The sequence below is a fragment of the Vespa crabro genome, chromosome 1 (assembly GCF_910589235.1).
Source record: "Vespa crabro chromosome 1, iyVesCrab1.2, whole genome shotgun sequence".
NCBI classification, from domain to species: domain Eukaryota; kingdom Metazoa; phylum Arthropoda; class Insecta; order Hymenoptera; family Vespidae; genus Vespa; species Vespa crabro.
Window position 1 is genome coordinate 20,687,821 of NC_060955.1, and position 19,737 is coordinate 20,707,557.

General features: G+C 38.7%; 1 protein-coding gene and 1 long non-coding RNA gene across 12 annotated transcripts in view; one reads left to right on the forward strand and one right to left on the reverse strand.

Annotated features, from left to right (window-relative positions):
* The window catches only part of LOC124425328 (neurogenic protein mastermind-like), a 165,128-nt gene that overhangs the window by 75,235 nt on the left and 70,156 nt on the right, over window positions 1-19,737 (forward strand). For 2 of the 10 annotated variants that reach the window (XM_046965576.1, XM_046965627.1), the window contains exon 1: window positions 14,239-16,369. The exons of 3 other annotated variants lie outside the window; for them this stretch is intronic. In XM_046965576.1, the coding sequence (XP_046821532.1) occupies window positions 16,364-16,369 (6 nt within the window). In that variant the 5' untranslated portion in view covers window positions 14,239-16,363. Of the gene's footprint in view, window positions 1-11,241; window positions 11,579-12,801; window positions 13,403-13,719; window positions 14,037-14,238; window positions 16,370-19,737 lie in introns of those variants that run through there. 5 more of the 10 variants (XM_046965584.1, XM_046965602.1, XM_046965593.1 and 2 more) reach the window with 5 other exon arrangements.
* Window positions 1,089-8,295, reverse strand: LOC124425400. 2 transcript variants are annotated; one of them, XR_006942499.1, is made up of 3 exons: window positions 7,653-8,295; window positions 5,521-5,663; window positions 1,089-1,654 (listed from the first exon to the last, which is right to left on the reverse strand). It is a non-coding gene; the product is annotated as an uncharacterized LOC124425400 (long non-coding RNA). The 2 variants fall into 2 exon arrangements; XR_006942498.1 differs by lacking the exon at window positions 1,089-1,654 and adding an exon at window positions 3,084-3,625.

The following is a 19,737-nucleotide window of genomic DNA, read 5'->3' on the forward strand; positions in this document are numbered from 1 at the left end:
TTTTAGCAGAAACCATATAAGAACAAGGATGAGAGAGGGTTAAAATAAATTCATTGGACGTCAAATAAGTGTGAAATCGTAAAAAAAAAAAAAAAAAAAAAAACAAAACAAAACAAAAAAAAAAGAAGAAGAAGAGCGTCGGCATTACCGTTAAGGTCTTGGTTTCAGTTAAATGCCTGACGCCAAGTCTGTTCCCAGGCCACTTCGTGTCTTTGATAGTTGGAGGGTGTATGGTTGAGTTCGTCGTTGTTTCTCGAGAACCACGGCCGTTAGCGCCGTCTCTCTTTCTCTGGTTAGTTTTTATTACGTCTGTCCTACATTTTCTATCCGCCCTCTCTTCTGTCTTCGTTGAGTCTCTCTCTCTCTCCCCCCTCCCCTCTCTCTCTCTCTCTCTCTCTCTCTCTCTCTCTCTCTCTCTCTCTCTCTTTCGTCTCGTCTCGTCTCGTTCGCTCTAGCTATCTCTACACCTCCGCTTAATAATACACACCAACGAAGCAGCCACTATACAACGACACACCAGTGGCACCGACAGTATGGCACACCACTTTATTGATCTTCTTTCCTCGCTTTCACAGGTTTCAACCCGAATTTTCCACCACTTTATGCAAGCATCGCCCTCCTGGCCGTTTACGCGGCCCTGCACCCGGATTCATCCATTCGCCGATAAATCGAACCAGCCTCAGGGGCTGCCAAAGAGAAACCATCTCTCTCTCTCTCTCTCTCTCTCTCTCTCTCTCTTTATCTATCTATCTATCTTTTTATCTATCTATCTATCTATTTCTCTTCCTATTTTCCCTATCACTCTTCCTTTGCTCTACGTTTAGCTACTATCGTCGTCGTTTTTAACTACAAAAAAAAAAAAAAGAAACAAAAAAAGGAAAGAAAGAAAGAAAAAAAAAAATATTTCCGAAGTGAATAATCGCCCAAACCATCCATTTCCTGCTATACCCTTTTAATTACAATCGTAAAGAGAAAATCTTTGAAATCGGTTTAATGGCCATGGCCAAATTTTTTAATTTATATTTCAAATCGAATTTCATTTTTTATATTATTAACAAGCTGGTAAAAGAAAAAAATAAGAAGAAGAAGAGGAAAAAAAAATAGAATCGAAGAAAACGATTATATCGTTTTTGGGAAAAGTTATGAAAGAAGAAAATAAAGATAATATAAAATAATCTAGGACGTTAGAGAAAGAGAGGAAAAGATAAAGACAGACGTTCGTGGTCTGGTTTCCGAGATCATGGATGGCGTTCATTGACCGCCAAGTGTAAACACTGTTGCGCGTCTCCCAACCCTCCTTCTTATCCTCTTCTGCCCTTTCCTTTCTCTCCCGCGACGCGTCTATCTGGCCCTACTCACGGACGTTCTCGAAGCAATGATTCACAACTCGATAATTTCTCCTATCTAACGTTCGAACGTGCTTTAAGGCCTCCAATTTACTATCTCTTTCCCCTCGCTCCCTCCCTTCTACCCCGTTTACGTTTCCACTTGAGACAGATTGAAATTTCAGTCGATATTACGGAGCAGTCTATGGAAAGAACGAAATCGATATTCTCGAGTTTATACTATACGTAGTAGTATAAGAGTGTCGAGTTATTTATACGAACAATTTGTATGATTACTCTGGATACTTCAGTGGTGATTGATCGTAAAGCTAAATACGGATAAAATAAACAGCAAAATGTTATTATAGATATAAACAGAGAGAGAGAGAGAGAAAGAGAGAGAGAGAGAGAGAGAGAGAGAGAGAAAGAGAGAGAGAGAGAGAGGAGGGAAGAAATTAAAAAGGAAAATAAGAGATAATTTCTTATTAAACAATTTAAAAAAAAAAAAAAAAAAAAAAAAAAAAGAAAGAAAGAAAGAAAAAAGAAAAAAAAATGAATTATATCTTTGCTCGATGAATTTAAAAATTTATTTTATATCCATGTAATAATTTCGGTACAACACGTTGATGCAGTCACAACTCAAGTGTACGGACGAATGATTTGAAAAGATACTAAGATTTATGTTCAAAGAGTAACGGTCTCTAAAGCGTCGAGGCGTTGCTCTCGTGAAAGCTACAAAGTAGCAGAAAGCATTGCAACGATCGCGCGTGGGAAAAGTGGGACACGCGAACGAATCGGATGTCAGAGAGTCGAGAACCCAACGTCCTCGCTGGCTAGTAACAATAACGGGCGAAATCATTCCCGTGCTTTATTACCGTGACATTACTAGGAACTCATTGGTTAATTGTTTGGAGGTGAGCGTGTATGTTCGTACTATTACGACGTTTCTTTTATTACATTTTTTTTCTTTTTTCTTTTTTCTTTTTGACAAATCCAATTATAATTCATATTCATCAAAATATTGTCCTATCGCATTTCTATCGTATTATAATTTTTTGAATGGATTCCTCTTGAATTTACGAGAAATATGAAAAATTTTTTCTTATTCAGTTTTTTTTTCTTTTTTTTTTTTTCCCCTTTTTTTCCCCTAGTAAAATTGAGTATTTATAAAATGAGAATCTCTGTGTGTGTGTGTGTGTGTGTGTGTATGTATGTGTGTGTGTATTAAAAATGAAATAATAATTGTGACAAACGATTATACTTTAATCTGTATCGTGACAATAATCAAAGAAAGACGACGTTCAACAGGGTGCAAGAAGGGAGAAAATTTTCATTAATATATCTCATTTCGAAATGTTCTAACGATAATGGCTTTTCGAAATAAGCTTCGTATTGTACATAATCAAAGTTATTCGAGTTCAGTAGAAAATTATTAAATGTATATTGTGTATTATGAATTAGCGGGACGGAGTGAAGAGGGAGGAGGTAAAGGATTAACTTGTAAAATAGAAAGCGTATTACAAAGAGATTTGATGAATAGACTATGCGAACATCTTTCTCTCTCTCTCTCTCTCTCTCTCTCTCTCTCTCTCTCTCTCTCTCCGCCTGTTTGATTTAGTACTTGATGACTAATAAGATTTTTTCTTTTTTTTCTCTATTTCAGGTAAGTCCCATTCCGATGATCTATTATTCTTCGAGGATGCTACGTACATTTGATGTCCATTATCAAGTCGTTTCTATGGAGCTGGTCGAAGTCTTGTAAAGTACAAAGTATAAAAAAAAAAAAAAATCAATTATTTTGTTTTATATTCGTTACTATTAAACCATGCTACTCGATTGATACATATCGAATGTATTGAAATATTTAGAACAATATGTTTCGTTGCCGTTGAAATATATGCAGAGTATTGATTTTATGATAAGTTAAAAAAATGTTGAAAATTAACAAAGGAACTAACAAAACAAACAGACAGACAGACAGACGGACAGAGAAATAGACAAAAAAGTTAATGTATTTCTTTAGAATAGATTAATATCGTTCTATAATATTTGACGATAGAAGTATTTTCATGATTCGCCGGTTACGTACCACCGATAATAAATGTCGAGCACTGTTTTCGTGGAAGTTCTCTTACCGAGAAGAGATTTGTTTAACCAACGACGGTAATTCAGTTACGTGTGAGCGCGATACCAAGTAGCGCACGGTCATCGTCGTCGTGGTCGTCGTCGCGTCGAAATATATACCAAGTGTTCACATATAAGGGAGACTGACAATGAAGAGACGCTGTACGATGTCATTCCTAAAAAGCAGAGATTCTCATTATCAACTATGGAAAGTAAATTAAAATAATAGATACGACGAAAATGTAGATCGAAATTTTTTGAGAAATACTCGAAAAGGTATTTTTCTTCCATAATCGACTTATTTTCGTTTCTTTTCTTTTTTTTTTTTTCTTTTTTCTTCTTTCTTTCTTTCTTTCTTTCACGTTTTTTTCTTTTTTTCTTTCCTTTTTCTTTTTCTCTTTTTTATCATTTTTCTCTTGAAATCGAGTTCAGACGCATCGGGATTACTCGCAGATGAATTTTTTTCATGCTCCAATCTCTCGACCATAAAGAGGCTCGTTACATCTCGCAATTCCTATGGGAAAGGGAAAATTTTTGTCATGTGGCGTATATCTTGTAACGTGAACTCCTCGAGAGAGAGAGAGAGAGAGAGAGAGAGAGTGGGGGTAGAGAAAGAGATGAGTTGATACTTTGGGTCGAAGGTTGAAAAGGGTAACTCGTGCGCTCGCCTACGCCTCGACGAGCCACGCGTCCTTCTCATTTTGTCCCTCGCAGCGAGATCTTTTTCTTTATCCTTCCACGCGTGTTTCCTTCTTAAAAAGGACGGTGAAAGGAGCTCGTTGGTTTAACAGCAGGAACCTCCATAAAAACATCGGAATAAGATTTTTAAAAGTTAATTTTTGCCGAGTAAATGGTAAGTGTTAAGTTATCTCTCTCTCTCTTTCTCTCTCTCTCTCTCTCTCTCTCTCTCTCTCTCTCTTTGTCTTTTTCTTTTTCTTTTTTTTTTTTCTTTTTTTGAATTTCGATAATACAATTAAATCCTATTTTGTTATCGTTATTGGAAGGAAAAATTTTTGTAAAAATATCGTAAAAAAAAATATTTGACCAATCGTAAGGTATAATGATTTTTTTCTCCGTTTCATTCGACTTTCTTCTTTTCTCCAGCCTTTCCTTTGTCGCAACAAAGAGAAAACATAGTTTGCTTGCAAGTGGAATTTGCTGACGACAGGTTTCTCTGAACTCCCCATGATTACCGTGCGCACTCGTAAGATAAGTCGAAGAGACACTCTTTGCAATACGTTAGCGATATACGCTAGCGAAACGTAAATCGTAACGAGAAGAATCGCAGGAATAGTTTGATGTTTTATCTTCAATGGGGAGGGGAGTAGGGGGAGGGGGCTATTTCTAAACGTGACTAAATACTATTACGTATCGCTTAACGGTATTTACTTTGTTTTATCACTTTGGTTTAAACGTGAAAGGAAAAAAAAAAAAAGAAGAAGAAAAAATAACTAAAATGTAAAAAAGTGATTTAACCATTCTGAATCATCATTTCTTTTTCTCTTGAAAAGTTTACCCTTTAAAGTTCATCGATTTTACGCATTGGCTTATGTATTATACAATTTAAATTTAACCATAGCATTAAAGAATAATTTAGGTTAAAATAATATTATTTTATTCGAACTCTGAAGAAACATCGAAAAGTTTTGCGTTAGCATTTCTAAGAGTATCAAACTAAAGAAGGTAAGAGAAAGAAAGAGATATGTATATATATATATATATGTATATATATATATATAAAAAGAGAACGAAGAGAAGAAGAAGGGATAGGGGAAGAGAGAGAGAGAGAGAGAGAGAGAGAGAGAGAGAGCTTTGCGTTTCGACGTCGCGACGCTCGGCAGTTGTAGCCCGAAAGTTCCACAGTCACGGCGTTCACGCTGGATACAACAGAGGGTGGATTGAGACTTTAGCGTAGCGCAGGCGTCGTTGCACTTTCGAGTATTCCAAGAGACCGAGAACGTGAGAAAGAGATAGATGTAAAGAGGAAGGGGAAAAGAAAGAGAAAGAGGGAGAAAGAGGGAGGGTGAGAGAGAGAGAGAGAGAGAGAGAGAGAGAGAGAGAGATACGTTACTCCTTTCATTGTAGAAGCTCTTGGCGTTTCCACCCTCCGCTTTCCATCCTTCCTTCTTTCCCACTCTGGGTGACGAGCGTACGCAAAATAGCGGCACGTCGTCGAGAGCGTCGCGTCTCCTTTCCAGCAATCGCATTTTCCACCTTGCTTGATAAAAGCATAGTCTCGTGAATTTTCTGAAGTAAAGACGTTCCTCCCTTTAATCGTTTTTATAAATACAGATATAACTTTCGATAGAGATCCTATATTGTTTATAACGAATTAATCGTCGTTCTTTTAATTGTCTTTCGATTATCTAAAAAAAAAAAAAAAGAAAAAAAAGAAAAAAGAAGAAGAAAGAAACAAAGTTTCCCTTCAATTTTAAAATAAAACTGTGATAAGAAATGAGATTGCATAAAGCCAAGAGATTAATCTTACATCTTAACATTCGTCTTGAAAAGATTTATTCGGTTTTAATATTAAGTTTTGAATTTATTAGAGCGAAACAATGATAATGAGAAAAATCCGGCTGGATGGGATATTTTCACGAAGGGGTAACTTCGGTTGATAAAAATTTTTTAATCGCGTTTCATGCGCGAGTGGACCCGAAAAATTTTAACTTTTTATTATCGCCACGGGATCGTTCTTAACTATCTCGTATGAGCTTGAACTCGTTAAGTTTTCTTTTCTTTTCTTTTTTTTTTTTTTTTACACTCCTTTCCTTCTTTACAAACTTCCATCTTTCGTCTACACGATCTTCATCTCTTACCTATCTCCGATATAACTATATATACTTTCCTAAATTTTACATCATAATCGAGAATATAGGCAGATCGAATTGTCGAAATTTCGTGCAGTTTCATTTACAGTATCGCGCAACAGGTGACACGATGTGCATTTTTTAATTCGCATTTAAATGCGAAATCGAATCGTAGTCGATTGGCGTAGGAAAATTGTAGCTACGTAAACCGCAGTCGTGGATTTTCAATTGATGATGAATCAATTTAGAACGGGGGCGATGGTAACGGGTGAAGGGTGGGAGAGAGGGTGAAAGAGTATCGATCGTCAGGAGTGACGACGCCAAGGAAGACACGCATTCCAACGAGGTGCTCGTGCAAAAATGGATGGCATTGATGGGATAGATGACAAAGTAAAAGAAAGAAGAAGAAGAAAAAAAAGCGGATCCGAGTAAAAGAGAGAAAAGAGAGAGAACGATCTCACTCGCAAATCAGCGAGAGATGGCATCGCCCTGGAGTACCTTTCTCTTTCCACTAATAGTCCTTCTCTTTCTCTCTATCGCTCTTGCTCGTTCAAAATCCTTTCTTTCGTACGCTCATTGTGCCGGATAATATCGCGGTTGCCTTCTTCTTTCGCCGAGTGTCGCGAGCAAGTCTCGAGAGAAATGAAGTCGACAAGAAAGGGAAAGAGAGAGGGAAAGAAAGAGATAGAGGAGAGAGAGAGAGAGAGAGAGAGAGAGAGAGGGGGATGGGAGATGGGAGATGGAGAACATACAAATATATATCATATAATATATGTATGTAAAAGCGACTGGCTTTCTCTCTCCGTGGGCATTTCAAAAATAGTCCGGTTTGAAAGTACGCGACAAGAAAGGATCGATGATTCTTGAAGGATATACATATACCCAATGAATAAAAAATGAGCACACAATTCATAATCCTAGGACGATTTAAATCGTATATAAATATATATATATATATATATATATATATATATATACAAAAAAAATAAAATAATAATAATAATAATAATAATAATAATAATAATAATAATAATAATTCACGTTCGTCGAGAAGAATAAATCGATGAGAGCGAAATCTCCTCACTTACGAGTCCGCGAAAAATCGAAAGAAATTCTCATGTATACATGGGTAAAGCGGATGAGTGGAGAGACACAGAGAGAGAAAGAGAGAGAGGGAAGAAGAGGGTTATTACGTTACTCGGGATGTTCATGACGCTTATTCTGAAAAGGAGGAGGATGGTGGCGGTGGCGGCAAAAGGATGGCGGTATTGGCGGTTGCAGCTCTGTCTCTCTCTCTCTCTCTCTCTCTTTCTCTCTCTCTCCCTCTCTCTCTCTCTCTCTCTCTCTTTCTCTCCCTTTCCTCTTTCTCTCGCATACATATACATACACGTACACGTATTCGCTCGTTCCACCGTTCTTTCTGTGCTCCCGTCGTTCTCACGGGGCGAAGCGGTTCAGTGCAACGTCCTCGACGCCCATAGCAGCCGCCACAGGTACCCTCGTCGTCGTCGCCATCGTCGTCGTCGTCGTCGCCATCGTCGTCGTCGCCGTCGTCGTCGTCGTCGTCGTCGTCGTCGTCGTCGTCGTCGTCGTCGTCGTCGTCGTCGTCATGACCTCCCCTTCGTACGTGTGTGCACGCGCGCACACACTTATTCTGTATTTGTATGACTAACGTAAGCGAGACAATGGTCAGTGGCATAGGTGGCGTCGCTCGTAACGCGCGTTCTTCGCCTTTACGGCGGCCGCGTTAGACTTAATTAAAAGCTCGAACCATCCCTCTCGTAAATGAGAGAGAGAGAGAGAGAAAGAGAGAGAGATAGCTTACAGATATTAACGTCGCATTCGTATGCGAGGTTCGCGTGGCGATCCAATAATTCCGCGTAGAGGGAAAGCGCACTTCGTTATCCCTTTACGTTCCTCCTCAGGAAATTGCACGTCCTCCAAGTTCCAGTCCGAGAAGTGTTGCTGGGTCAGCACTTTTAATCCAGCCTTCTTTCAGAAATATGGGTTACAGTTTATCTAACATTTTGTAATTTACTTTTAATAAGAAAAGTTAATATATTATTTTATATTATTAAAAATTATATATAAATATATATATATATATATATTTTTTTTTCTTTTTTCTTTTTTAGTCTTTTTAAAGACTTTTGAAAAAATATCTAAAGGAAAGAGATTGGATATTGCTATGATCAATTCCTGTAGAATCAAAAGTACGTAATTTTCATTGCAAACGTTAAATCTAAAAAAGGATCATGAAAAAGAGAAAAAGGAAAAAAGAAAAAAGAAAAATAAAAAACGTTTAATCTGCTCGGAACTTTTCTCGTTTCTATGAACGAGAAACAATTTAAACTGATTCAAATTTATCGATCGATAATTCATTGCATATTTAATAGACGTGGAAAGTTTCTAGTTACAAGTCGAGTGGCATTGTCTCAAAGCTTACAAGGGAAACTTCACTCGATCGTTCGGCGCTCTTAATTTCTTATTAAACATAATAATTCATTGTTAATCATAACTTCTTCGTCATCATTATCTCCGACTCTTTTGCGTTCCGTTGTCGTTTCTTTTTTCCTCCAAGAACTACTACGACGTAGTATCGCATTGAATGTGATAAATATTCAAAAATTTCAATTTCACAATAAAAAAAAAAAATGTTCATTGTCAAACGTTTAAAAAAATTTTTCCTAAAGACGAAGGCATACGTAGAGACGTATGTAAATGTAAATATGTATATATTTATATATATATATATATATATATATATATATATATATATATATATGTATGTATGCGTATGCATGTTTGTCCGTGAAATCTTTTCGAATTCGTATCCTCCTAGAAACATCGTGCGAATCAAATAATCGCAAGTAGTAAACACGCGAGGAACGCTACCGAGCGGAAAATACACACGTTACGCGCTCTAAGGTTAAGGTCGAGGTTCCTCGCGCGAGCAGTAAGCATCGGCAAAGCGTCGTGAAGGAAACGTGTTGGATACAACACGTCTAAGCTGTTTACAACGATCGGCGCCTTTATAACGTTAACATTTATTATCTCTTATCGTAACGTTATTTATTAAGAATTCGTAGTATCGAAAGAAAAGATCAAATTTGAAATATTAAATAGAATCGACTATGATCATTCTCTCGCCTTCCTTCCCTTCCCCTCCCTTGCAACCCCGCCGCCCATCATATATAATATCATATATATAATCGTCGTTTAATTAATTCTGAATTATCGTGTGATCTAAACGAACGATTGATTTCAGAGAATTTTTATACAATCATTACGATACTTGTATAAAGCTATTCGAAGAGAAAAAAAAAAGAGAAAAAAAAAAGGAAAAAGAAGAAAGAAGAAAAAACGGAAAGAAAGATAGCAGCAGGGGAAGGAGGAGGAGGAGGAGGAGGAGGAGAAGAAGAAGAAAAGAAATACAAACGAAGAGATTGAGCACCACTGGCGCGGATTTGTAGTAAGCGTAAGCAGAGCGGTACAGATGCGTCGGCTGTTGCGCGCGCGCGATCGACGAATCCCAGCGCGCACCGTGAAACTGTGATGACGCAACCGCCAAGCGTTGGTGGAGGTTGGAAGTGCAGGCGACGCGTCGCAAACGCGACTACTCTCTTCGTGTATGTGTTCACGCGCGCGTGCATGTGTGTGCGTGTGTGTGCTTATGTGTGTGTGTATGTATGTATGTGCGAAAAGCTCCGTCGCCGCTTCGCGTGGGAGGCCTTTAAGTCGCGCTCGCGACTTTCCTTCCTTTTAGAATCCAAAGAATTCTATTAACGTGTCTCTATAGTGTTCTATCACGTCACGTGACAAAACCCTTTTACAACTTTCTTTAATAATTTGATAATCGATCGAAAACGATTAGCTTGTTTTTGAAAATGATCGGCTGTTTGTGCTTTTCTTCTTCTTCTTTTTTTTTTCTTTTTCCTCTTTTTTTCTTCTCTCTTTTCTTCTTTTCTTCTTTTTTTCCTTATTCTCTCTCTATCTCTTTTAAACAGATAATCGTAAGGTTTAATGCGAACGATTGTAAGAAGGAACAAAGTCAAAACCAAAAAAAAAAAAAGAAAAAAAGAAGATAAGAAAAAGAAAATAGATAAGATCGTTAATGTGTCAGGAAAAATGTTGTTTCCCCTTCCAAAATTAACTCATATATTTCCTGGGAAAATTTCCCTCAGGATGGTATACGCTTTTTCGAAACGATAAGGTCTCTCTCTCTCTCTCTCTCTCTCTCTCTCTTTTTTTTCTCTCTCACTCTCTCACTACTTTCCGTAAGCGCGGTAATGGAAAAACTTTTGGCAGGGTTTGAGGGAAGTGTAGGTAGTCGGATAGCGGGCACCGGGTGGGTGACCCGGTGCGCAGGTAGTCCGATGTTTCATCCCCCCACCCTTTCGCGTTTCACTTCGGCCGATGGCACGCGAGCCTTACGTAGCGTACGACTATTGGAATTGTGTACGACGATAATACGCCGTACGGTATAGCGACGATGGTGGGATGGTGGTATAAGGTTCTTAAAAGAGGGAGAGAAGAGGAGGGAGTCTCTCAAAGTCCGTCCTCGTCGTCGTCGTCGTCATCGTCGTGTGGTCGGTGCCATTGAGGCGTCCGGTAGGAGCGTCGCGTCGTTCGTCGTGTCGAATCGTATACATACACAGAGAAAAAGAGAGAGAGAGAGAGAGAGAGAGAGAGAGAGAGAGAGAAAGAGAGAGAGAGAAAGATCACAGACACAGAATACAAATTCATATGTATCAAGCAGCGTATATACATGTATAAAGGAGGAGAGGCACATCGAAAGGAACGAAACGGCTTCGGGCACGGTCGGACTCGTTCGGGCCATGCTATTCACCGAAGCCGCCCGATGTTCACCGAAGTAGAGTCGGTCGACTAGCGTCGGGCAGCCAGGCAAGCAAGCAGGCAGCAGGCAGGCAGGCAGCAGACAGGAAAGCAGGCAGGCAGGCAGGCAAGTAAGCAGACAGTCAGGCAGGCAGGCAGGCAAGCAAGTAAGCAGACAGGCAGGCAGGCAAACAGGCAGGCAGGCGAGGCCTCCTCTTTCGAGAGTCGAGTCGGGGAGTCAGTGGCTGACGACTCCTCGGGCCGTCAGGTTGTTCGTGCGGGGGATGTCGACGCCTTGCGCTACCACGAAACCACGTGCGCCGCGTGACAGTTCCGATAGAGCCGTGGGAGGAGGTTCGTGGTGTCGCCGAGCCGACGAGACGCGACATCGTACGAGCGCCGATCGAGCGCGGCAAACGTCTTCCTCCTTCGTTTTCGTACTCATCTCTTAGTGTTGTTTTAACATCGTAACCGACGATAATCGTACGACGATCTTTATCGAATCCTTCCTTATTCTTTCCTCATTCTTTCTTTTTTCTTCCTCTTATTTGTCATTGTTGTTGTTGTTGTTGTTGCTGTTATTGTTGTTTCCAATTTTTTTTTGTTTTTTTGTTTTTGTTCTTTTTCGTTTCTCTTCAAGACAAAGTGCACTTCTTCCTATTCTATCTTTTCGTTTGCCTTCTCTTTTCTCTCGTCTTCGTCGATCGTTTACTGAGATTTTTTTCTTTTCTTTTCTTTTCTTTTTCCTTTTTTTCTTTTATACTTATTTATCATATTCATAAGAAGAGATTTCCTATCGATTACGAAATTTTATCCTAGGTTAAGCCAATGATTCACGATCTTTTGGTAATTTACTGATTAAAATACATTTATTATGAATCGATATTCGTCATAAGAAATAAATTAAATTAAGAGGTGATTCGATTGATATCGGTCAACGAATATCTTCGTCTTTAGCGTGATTATAACGAGACCCGACAGACATCGAATGTGATTATAATAAGTGCCGTACGTGAGAAGAACGTTAAAGTTTAATCTCACCGGTCGTACCAAATCAAAAATAAAATAGGATCGAAGACGCGTTTTGAGAACAGGATTGATACGTTACAATGAGATTTTTAGCATCTAAAAGACACCCTGGCGATCGCGATTAAAAAAGTCAATAAAAATACTTTTATTTACATTACAATCTATCACAATTCTTATAGATTAAACGTCGAATCGTTTGATAATTCTAGTGGATCGATAATATATATATATATATATATATATATATGGATTAGACACGTTGGAAAAGAAAAATGATTAAAAATCATCGAACGTTATTATGATCGTGTCGGTCGTCTTGATATTGAGTTTTTTCTTTAAATTTTCGAAGAAAAACGCGAAAGAAGTGAATCGGTCCGATATCGAATACGTAACGCGTGTAAATTAGTTGCGGAACGGCCGCGTCTGAGACAAGAAACGGAATAATAACGACCGCGACCGTAAGAAGAAGGTAACGACGACGTATTAGAAAGAGAAAGGAAGAGTAAGAAAGATAAAAAGAGAAGGAAGAAGACAAACGAAAGAGAGAGAGAGAAAGAAGTAGATAAAGAGAGAGAAAACTTCACGAATGCGATAGGAAAGAGGAAGGGAAAAGTCAGAAAGGTTTGGATAGAATAGAGAGAAAGAGAGAGAGAGAGAGAGAGAAAGACGGAGACACAGATATAGATAGATAGATAGATAGATAGATAGATAGATAGAATGAGAGAAAGAAAGAGAGAGAGAGAGAAAGGGCGAGGAGGGTATCGCGAAGAGAGGGAAGAGGCGGAAAGATTTCTGGGCACGCGCAGTACACCTGCTAACGTGTAGTGGCACGCGCCGTACCAACCCTTCTCCACCAGCATCACCAGCACCACTACCATTAACAGTACTACCACCATCAAGAACGGTAGCGACAGCGACAGCAGCAGCAGCAGCAGCAGCAGCGGCGGCAGCAGCAGCAGCAGCAGCAGCAGCACGGCCGCTGGCATCGTTTGGCCCTCTCCACCTCATTCTCTTACTGCGACGGCAGTCGAGCACTCCCTCCCTCGTCGCGGCGCTTCGTTCTCCTCCGCGGCCGTCGGCGCCGCTTCTCCCACCCTCCCCCGAGCGTTCCTCCCTCCGGGACGGTCCCCTCGCGCGTGCCGCGCGGGAGTCAATCGCTCGTGGACTTCGACGAGGCGAGCACACGCGGCTCCTTCCTCTCTTCTCTTTCTCTCCTCTCCCGACGTCGTTCGTGCGTGACGTTTTCGACGTGAAAAAAAAAGAAGGAGAAAGAAAGAAGTACGATCGACGTCGTTCGCCGTGTCTTGACGTTTTTCCCTCTCCTTCTCTCTCTCTCTCTCTCTCTCTCTCTCTCTTTCTCTTTCTCTCTCTCTCTTTTTCTCACGCTTACTCTCTCGTTCTCAGTTTTTTTTTCTCTTTTTTCTTCTTTTTCGATGACTCTCCATTTTCCTCTGTCTGTCTGTCTGATCTATTCGTATCTCCTCAAATTCTTGGAGTTTTTAATTGGTTAAATCTTCGATGTAGCTATATATATATACATATATTTATATATATATATATATATATATATATATATATATATATATATATATTAGGTGAGAGAAGATAAGAATCGATAAAGGAAAAGAAGTGTACGGAAAGGTTGGAGTGGCAAGGACATTGTCGATAAAAAGGTGCGAAGAAAAAAAAGGGAGAGAAGTACGGGGAATACGAGTAAAAGTAAATAGAGAGGACGGCACGTGAGTAGCCGGCCGATGTTCGCGTATGAAAGAACCCGGTCGGCCTCTTCCGCCTTCTCCTCCTCATCCTCTCGCGAGAGCACTGCGAGGAGGGAAACGTCATCGACGACGAGAAGTTTTATCTAAGAGCCGGGACCGGTGCTTGGAGAACGACGAGGAGGACGAGGACGACGGTAAAGCCGTTACTATTTATCGTCGATACGTTCTCGATCCTCCGAGAAAGGAATAAAATCGAACGGGGAGAACTGTTTAAAATTGTTTAAGAAAGAGGAAGAGATAAAAAAACCCGTCCAGTTGATATACATATATACATATATATATATTTATATATATACATATATATATATATATATATATATATATATATATATATATAGAGAGAGAGAGAGAGAGAGAGAGAGAGAGAGAGAAAGGTCCGTGACATATTTCGCGAGTCTCGTCGTTGGAACGCTTTTCGATTGGGTCGGGCCTATGCCCGTTGATCCGGCCGTTCCGCCGCAGACTTTTCTCGTTCCTTCGTCTCCGCCGTAGTGGAAAAGAAACAAGGAGAGAGGGAGAGGACAAGCACACTTTTCTTGATCGTTCTTCCGCGCAAGCAACGAACGTTTCTCATCGACCGAGCTCTCTTTCCCTCTCTCTCTCTCTCTCTCTCACACACACTCTCTCTCTCTCTCTCACTCGCTCTCGCTCTCTTACTATCTTGCTCTCTCGCTCGCTCGCTCGCTCGCAAAACCACCTGTTGACGATTTACGAGGGAAAATCTACGTCGTTCTACCTTACGAAACGTTCTACATTTGACATTTTTTCCAGAAGAGATCGGTGAAGTTTTTTTTCTTCTTAAGCAAGACGTCATTCCAAAGTAATGGTGCTAACGATCGTTTATCCGATAGTGTTTTAAATCCATATCCCTACGGATGATTTCGAATGATCATACTATTTTCATTGATAACCTATCGAAAATAGGAGAAAGAGAGAGAGAGAGAGAGGGAGGAAGAGAGAGAGAGAGAGAGAGTGAGAGAGGAGGAAGTTTAAAGGTCTCACAGTTCTCTTCATAAAATTTTCGACGACTCGAAGAAGAGTACAATACTCCGGACTACAGCGAGTGTTTTTTCTATGTCAATGTTATCCGCCCGTTGACGTGTTATCGGTCAGTTGCATCGGGGCTGCCTGAAAAACTCGTCGGTGTCAAGGGGTCACAGAACGTTCCGCGTAGATTACGCGATCCGCGAAACGCCTTTCGGACAGGTCCACTCTTTGTCTCTGTCACTCTTTCGCATTTTCGTGCTGTGAAGCGGTAAAAAAAACAAAAAAGAAGAAGAAGAACACCACGACGAAGAAGAAGAAGTGGAGGAGGAGGAGGTGGAGGAAGAGAAGGAAGAAGAAAGAAAAAAAGAAAAATAAGGAAGAAAATTTTGTAAAAGAGATGTTGAAAGTGGTGATGAAAAGGAAAGGGAAAAGACAAGAAGAAGAAACGATTTAGTCCTTCCTACGAAAGCTCCAAAGACGATCGACTCAAAGTGATAGCTAGTCAAATAATAAATAATTAAGAAGACGTAGAAAAAGAAGAAGAAGAAGAAGAAGAAAAATAAGAAGGAGATATATATCATTAGTCATAGAAATTCAAGTGTATTTCCGTGAGGGAACTGGAACATTTTAAAAAATATTCCTTTGAGAAGAAAGAGATATATCGTGTGGTTTTCGTCGTGTTGTTCGCTGACGATAGCGTTAAACAAACTCCGACGACCTTCCGCGCACGTAGAACTTCGCCGGTATCTGCAAGGCGAGCCGATAACGCTTTTGTAATAATAATATAAAGCCATTGGACTTGTTCGAAAACGAGCATCAACGTTCGCTCGTCGTTTTTATTCGTCGAATCGATCTTTGTATTCTCTCTCTCTCTCTCTCTCTCTTTCTCTCTCTCTCTCTCTCTCTCTCTATCTATCTATCTATCTATCTATCTATTTATCTATCTATCTCTTTCTTTCTCTCTCCCTTTTAGTTTATTTGTTTATTTTCTGTTTTTCTCCATCGATTCATTGATACACGAAGTGAATAAGGAACTGAGAAATTCCAAAGAAACATTCGAATGGTATGTTACGTTGGTACAGTGATAAAAAAAAAAAAAAGAGAAAAGTGTAGGATTAGTGTAAATTTTGAATACGCTCGCTGGAAGAGCTTTAAACAAGTCAAATTTTGTCGTTGATTATCGAAATTTTGTCGGACGTATTAAAAAGGATTTAAAGGATAGAAAAGGAAAAGTAACTTGTGAACGAACGTTGTGGACTGTGCATTTTGAACGGAAAGAGAGGAGAAACGGAGACAGGAGTGCGTCGAACCGAAAAAATATTTCGATAAAGTGATCGAGCGAGGATAGAAAGCGCGCGATCGAAAAAGGGTATGGTGGGCCCGGCAAAACCAGGGCCTTGGGCCCGGGTGGCCCGCCTCTGAAAGAAGAATCTTATATCCGACCCCGTCAATTTGCTCCATTACGCTGCCTGGAATGATGGTACGTTTGTTTTTCTCTATGATTTAGACACGATATTAGAGAATGTTTTTCTTTTTTTCGTTTTCTTTTTTTTTTTTTTTTTTTTTTTTTTAGAAACGGAATGGAATATAAAAAAAAGAAAAGGAAAACTTCTTCGTTTAATTTTTTTTTTTTTTTTTTTAATAAGATCGTATGTTTTTAATCAAAATTGTTTCAACCCGTTTGTCCACGTCGTATTTATTTTTAAAAAGTCGTGTCAAACCGATGGAATCGAATAATTAATAATTGAATGAACAAAATGAAGAGGGAATAAAACAAATGATATCATAGTTGAGATCATTTTACGATTACGTCGTTTTGTCCTAATCGATTAATAATGTTAATAAAGAAAAATAAAATCCATTAGAAAATTCGATGTCTCGATGACGTTTCTTAGATGTTAAAATAAAAAAATAAAAAAATAAAAAAATAGAAAAAGGAAAATAGAAAAAAAGAGAAAAGACAAAGTAACAAAAGAAATAAGACATTTATCGCGTCTGACTCGAAATCGCAAGGTTCTCGTTGGATAAAATAAATGATGGACACGCGCGCACGAGCACGTATTACGCGGCCGTGACAATAGAGCGTCGAGCGTCGTCTAACGGCATTCTAGCGGTCGACCGAGCGATAATAGGAGGTATTTGCGATGTTTCGCATCGTTCGAAGACGTTCCTCGGCCATTCTCTGTTACAACCTCGTTGTCGTTCCTCCGATCGTATCGATTTCTTCGTGTGCTTATGACATGAAAAATACGATAGAAAAAAAATATACCTCATATATTCCGATATCATTTATTATTCGTACGAAACGATTAACTTTTACACTGACAATTTATCGCTTCATTGACGTAACGCCCGACATTTATCCTCATAAAAATACATAAATTCGTAAAAAAAAAAAGGAAAAAAAAACCCAGAAAAAAAAATAAAAAGAGGAAAAGAAAAAAAAAACAGAAAAGAAAAATGGTCGACGTAGGAAATAAACATTATTATTCCTTAAAATGTCATCTTATAAATAGAACGATCATATATTACGTTTTTCTTAACGTTTCGATCGCTTCTAATTAGTTTAATTAAAAAGGAAAATGTTGAAATGTCCTAAGCAGGATTAATTTGTGATTCCATTTTGAAAGGCCGACTTGTACTTTATAAACCCAACGTCAATTCTAAGTTGAACGTTATCAACGAAATCGTTTCCTTATTACCCAATTTAATCGAGTTTATCGTTAGAACGATATTCTGGCTACCTAATAAAACTGGCTACGTAACTAAATCCTAATTACTTAAGCCTCAAGTATCTTTCGTACTGTTATTTAATAAAAAAAATATCCCACATACATCCGTATACATATACGTAATATTCGTATCCGTAATGTTCGTGTTCGAATCTAAGAACTCCATTACGCAAAGTGGTAAATGCGGAACGCATTTGACAAGGAATAAAAAATAGATGATTATCTTTACCGTTTATGATACCACGATAAATTCGTTCAGCGAATGTTAAAGTGTTCATAGAAAACGAACCCCTTTTCGATTGAATCTTTTATCGACTTTTAGTGCCTAACGAATTGTTTGTCATTAAAGTTGTCACTAAAACGAGTCCAGCTTCTAAGGATCAAATGGAATGGGCGTAATTTTTTATCATAAATTTTGATTCTTCTATTTTTTACGGTTTCGTAAGATCCAAAAATTAATCGTAGTAAGAGAACAAAATTAATCGTATGGTCGTACGAATACGACGACGATGATGCATCATATTAAAGAATCGAATAACGAATTCAATGAAATTTCATTAATTTCTATGTGACATGTGTTAAGTGATCGAAAGATTTTTTTTCTTCCTTTTCTTTTTTTTTTTCTCTATATGTATATTTTTTCTCCTTTTTTTCTGTCTTTTTTTTTTCCTTTTGCTTCTTTTTTTTTTTTTTTTTTCCCCAACGAGAGAAGAGAGAAAGCTAAAAGGAGCAAACATCTTTGATTTATCTTGATTTGATCTAGGATAAATTTAATCATCGTTATCAGTATCGTTGAAAATAGATTTGTTGGATCGATTACGCGTAGATAATCATTTTTTCGAAAGGCTCTTACGTAGCTCCGTTCGCACGTAATAATTATTATCGAGGGCCACGAGGGAGAGGCAAGCCGTACTTATCGTTATTCGCGTTGCAATTAACTACCGCGGAGGTGGTGCATTCCCCTTTCGTTCACGTGGGTGGAAAGAGAGAGAGAGAGAGAGAGAGGGGGGGGGGAAAGAGGGAGTGAGAAATGGATAGAAGGGTAGGAGGGGTAGCTTCGAGTCCACGTTCCAGCTCTGGCAGGTCATAACGGGGGAACGTGCTTCGTTCGGTCGGTTGGTTCGTGGCTACGCGTCGGAATTATTTATACCACTTGATTACACGCGTTTGCTACCGGACAAAGCCGACCGAGAATCCGAAGGTGCACGAGCACCATTACGAGCACTCGATTGGTTAACTCGAAAAAGACGTTTATCCGTCTTATTTAGATTCGCCGAAGTAAAGATAAAAGTGCGAATGAAACGGATTGACAAACGATGTATTGTATTTCTTTTTTCTTTTTTCTTTTTTTTTTTCTTTTTTTTCCCTTTTTTTTCCTTTCTTTTTTTCTGACTATCTATCCGTCAAGGATCACAATCATTTTTACGGCATCGTTTCATTTTGATTAAATAATATTCGTGAATATTAATAATCCCTTTGAAATTCACATTATCGTCTGACCTTTCTTTTTTCTTCTTTTTTTTTTTTTTTGTTTTTTTTTTTCTTTTTATCATTTATTTATTTATTTATTTATTTATTTATCTGTTTCTTTCGTGTGATCGTAGAATAAGAAAAAAAAAAAAAATTGTTCCTCGTAAAGAAAATCTTTACGATGTTACTGTCGTCGATTAAAATGTCAATGAGACAGTCCCGTTTGATCAATATTTTATATTCGTTGTCAAACGAATTTATTTCGTCCGTTGAATCAAATTGATTTAATTTTTTATTCGACGATATAGGATCACTGACCAGTTGATTCGCACAGAGAAATATCAAGAGATTCGTTGTCGCATAAGTTATCGACCCACTTTCAACCGGAGGAAAATGTAAGTTTCATCGAGCAAGTTGTTTGTACTGAAACTACACGACTTAGGAGTCGTACATTGGGGCCCGGTTTCGCGCGATAAAGTTTGTTTTAGAAACCGAGTGGGTGGACATCATGGCATACAAAGTTTCACCGTGGCGATGTTTCGTAAACGATAATCTCGAGATTGTCTTAATTTAGTAAATTTTTTTCTTCTTTCTTCAAACTTTAATACTTTTATTCGTTTCTTCTGTTTTTCTTCCTTTTTTCTTT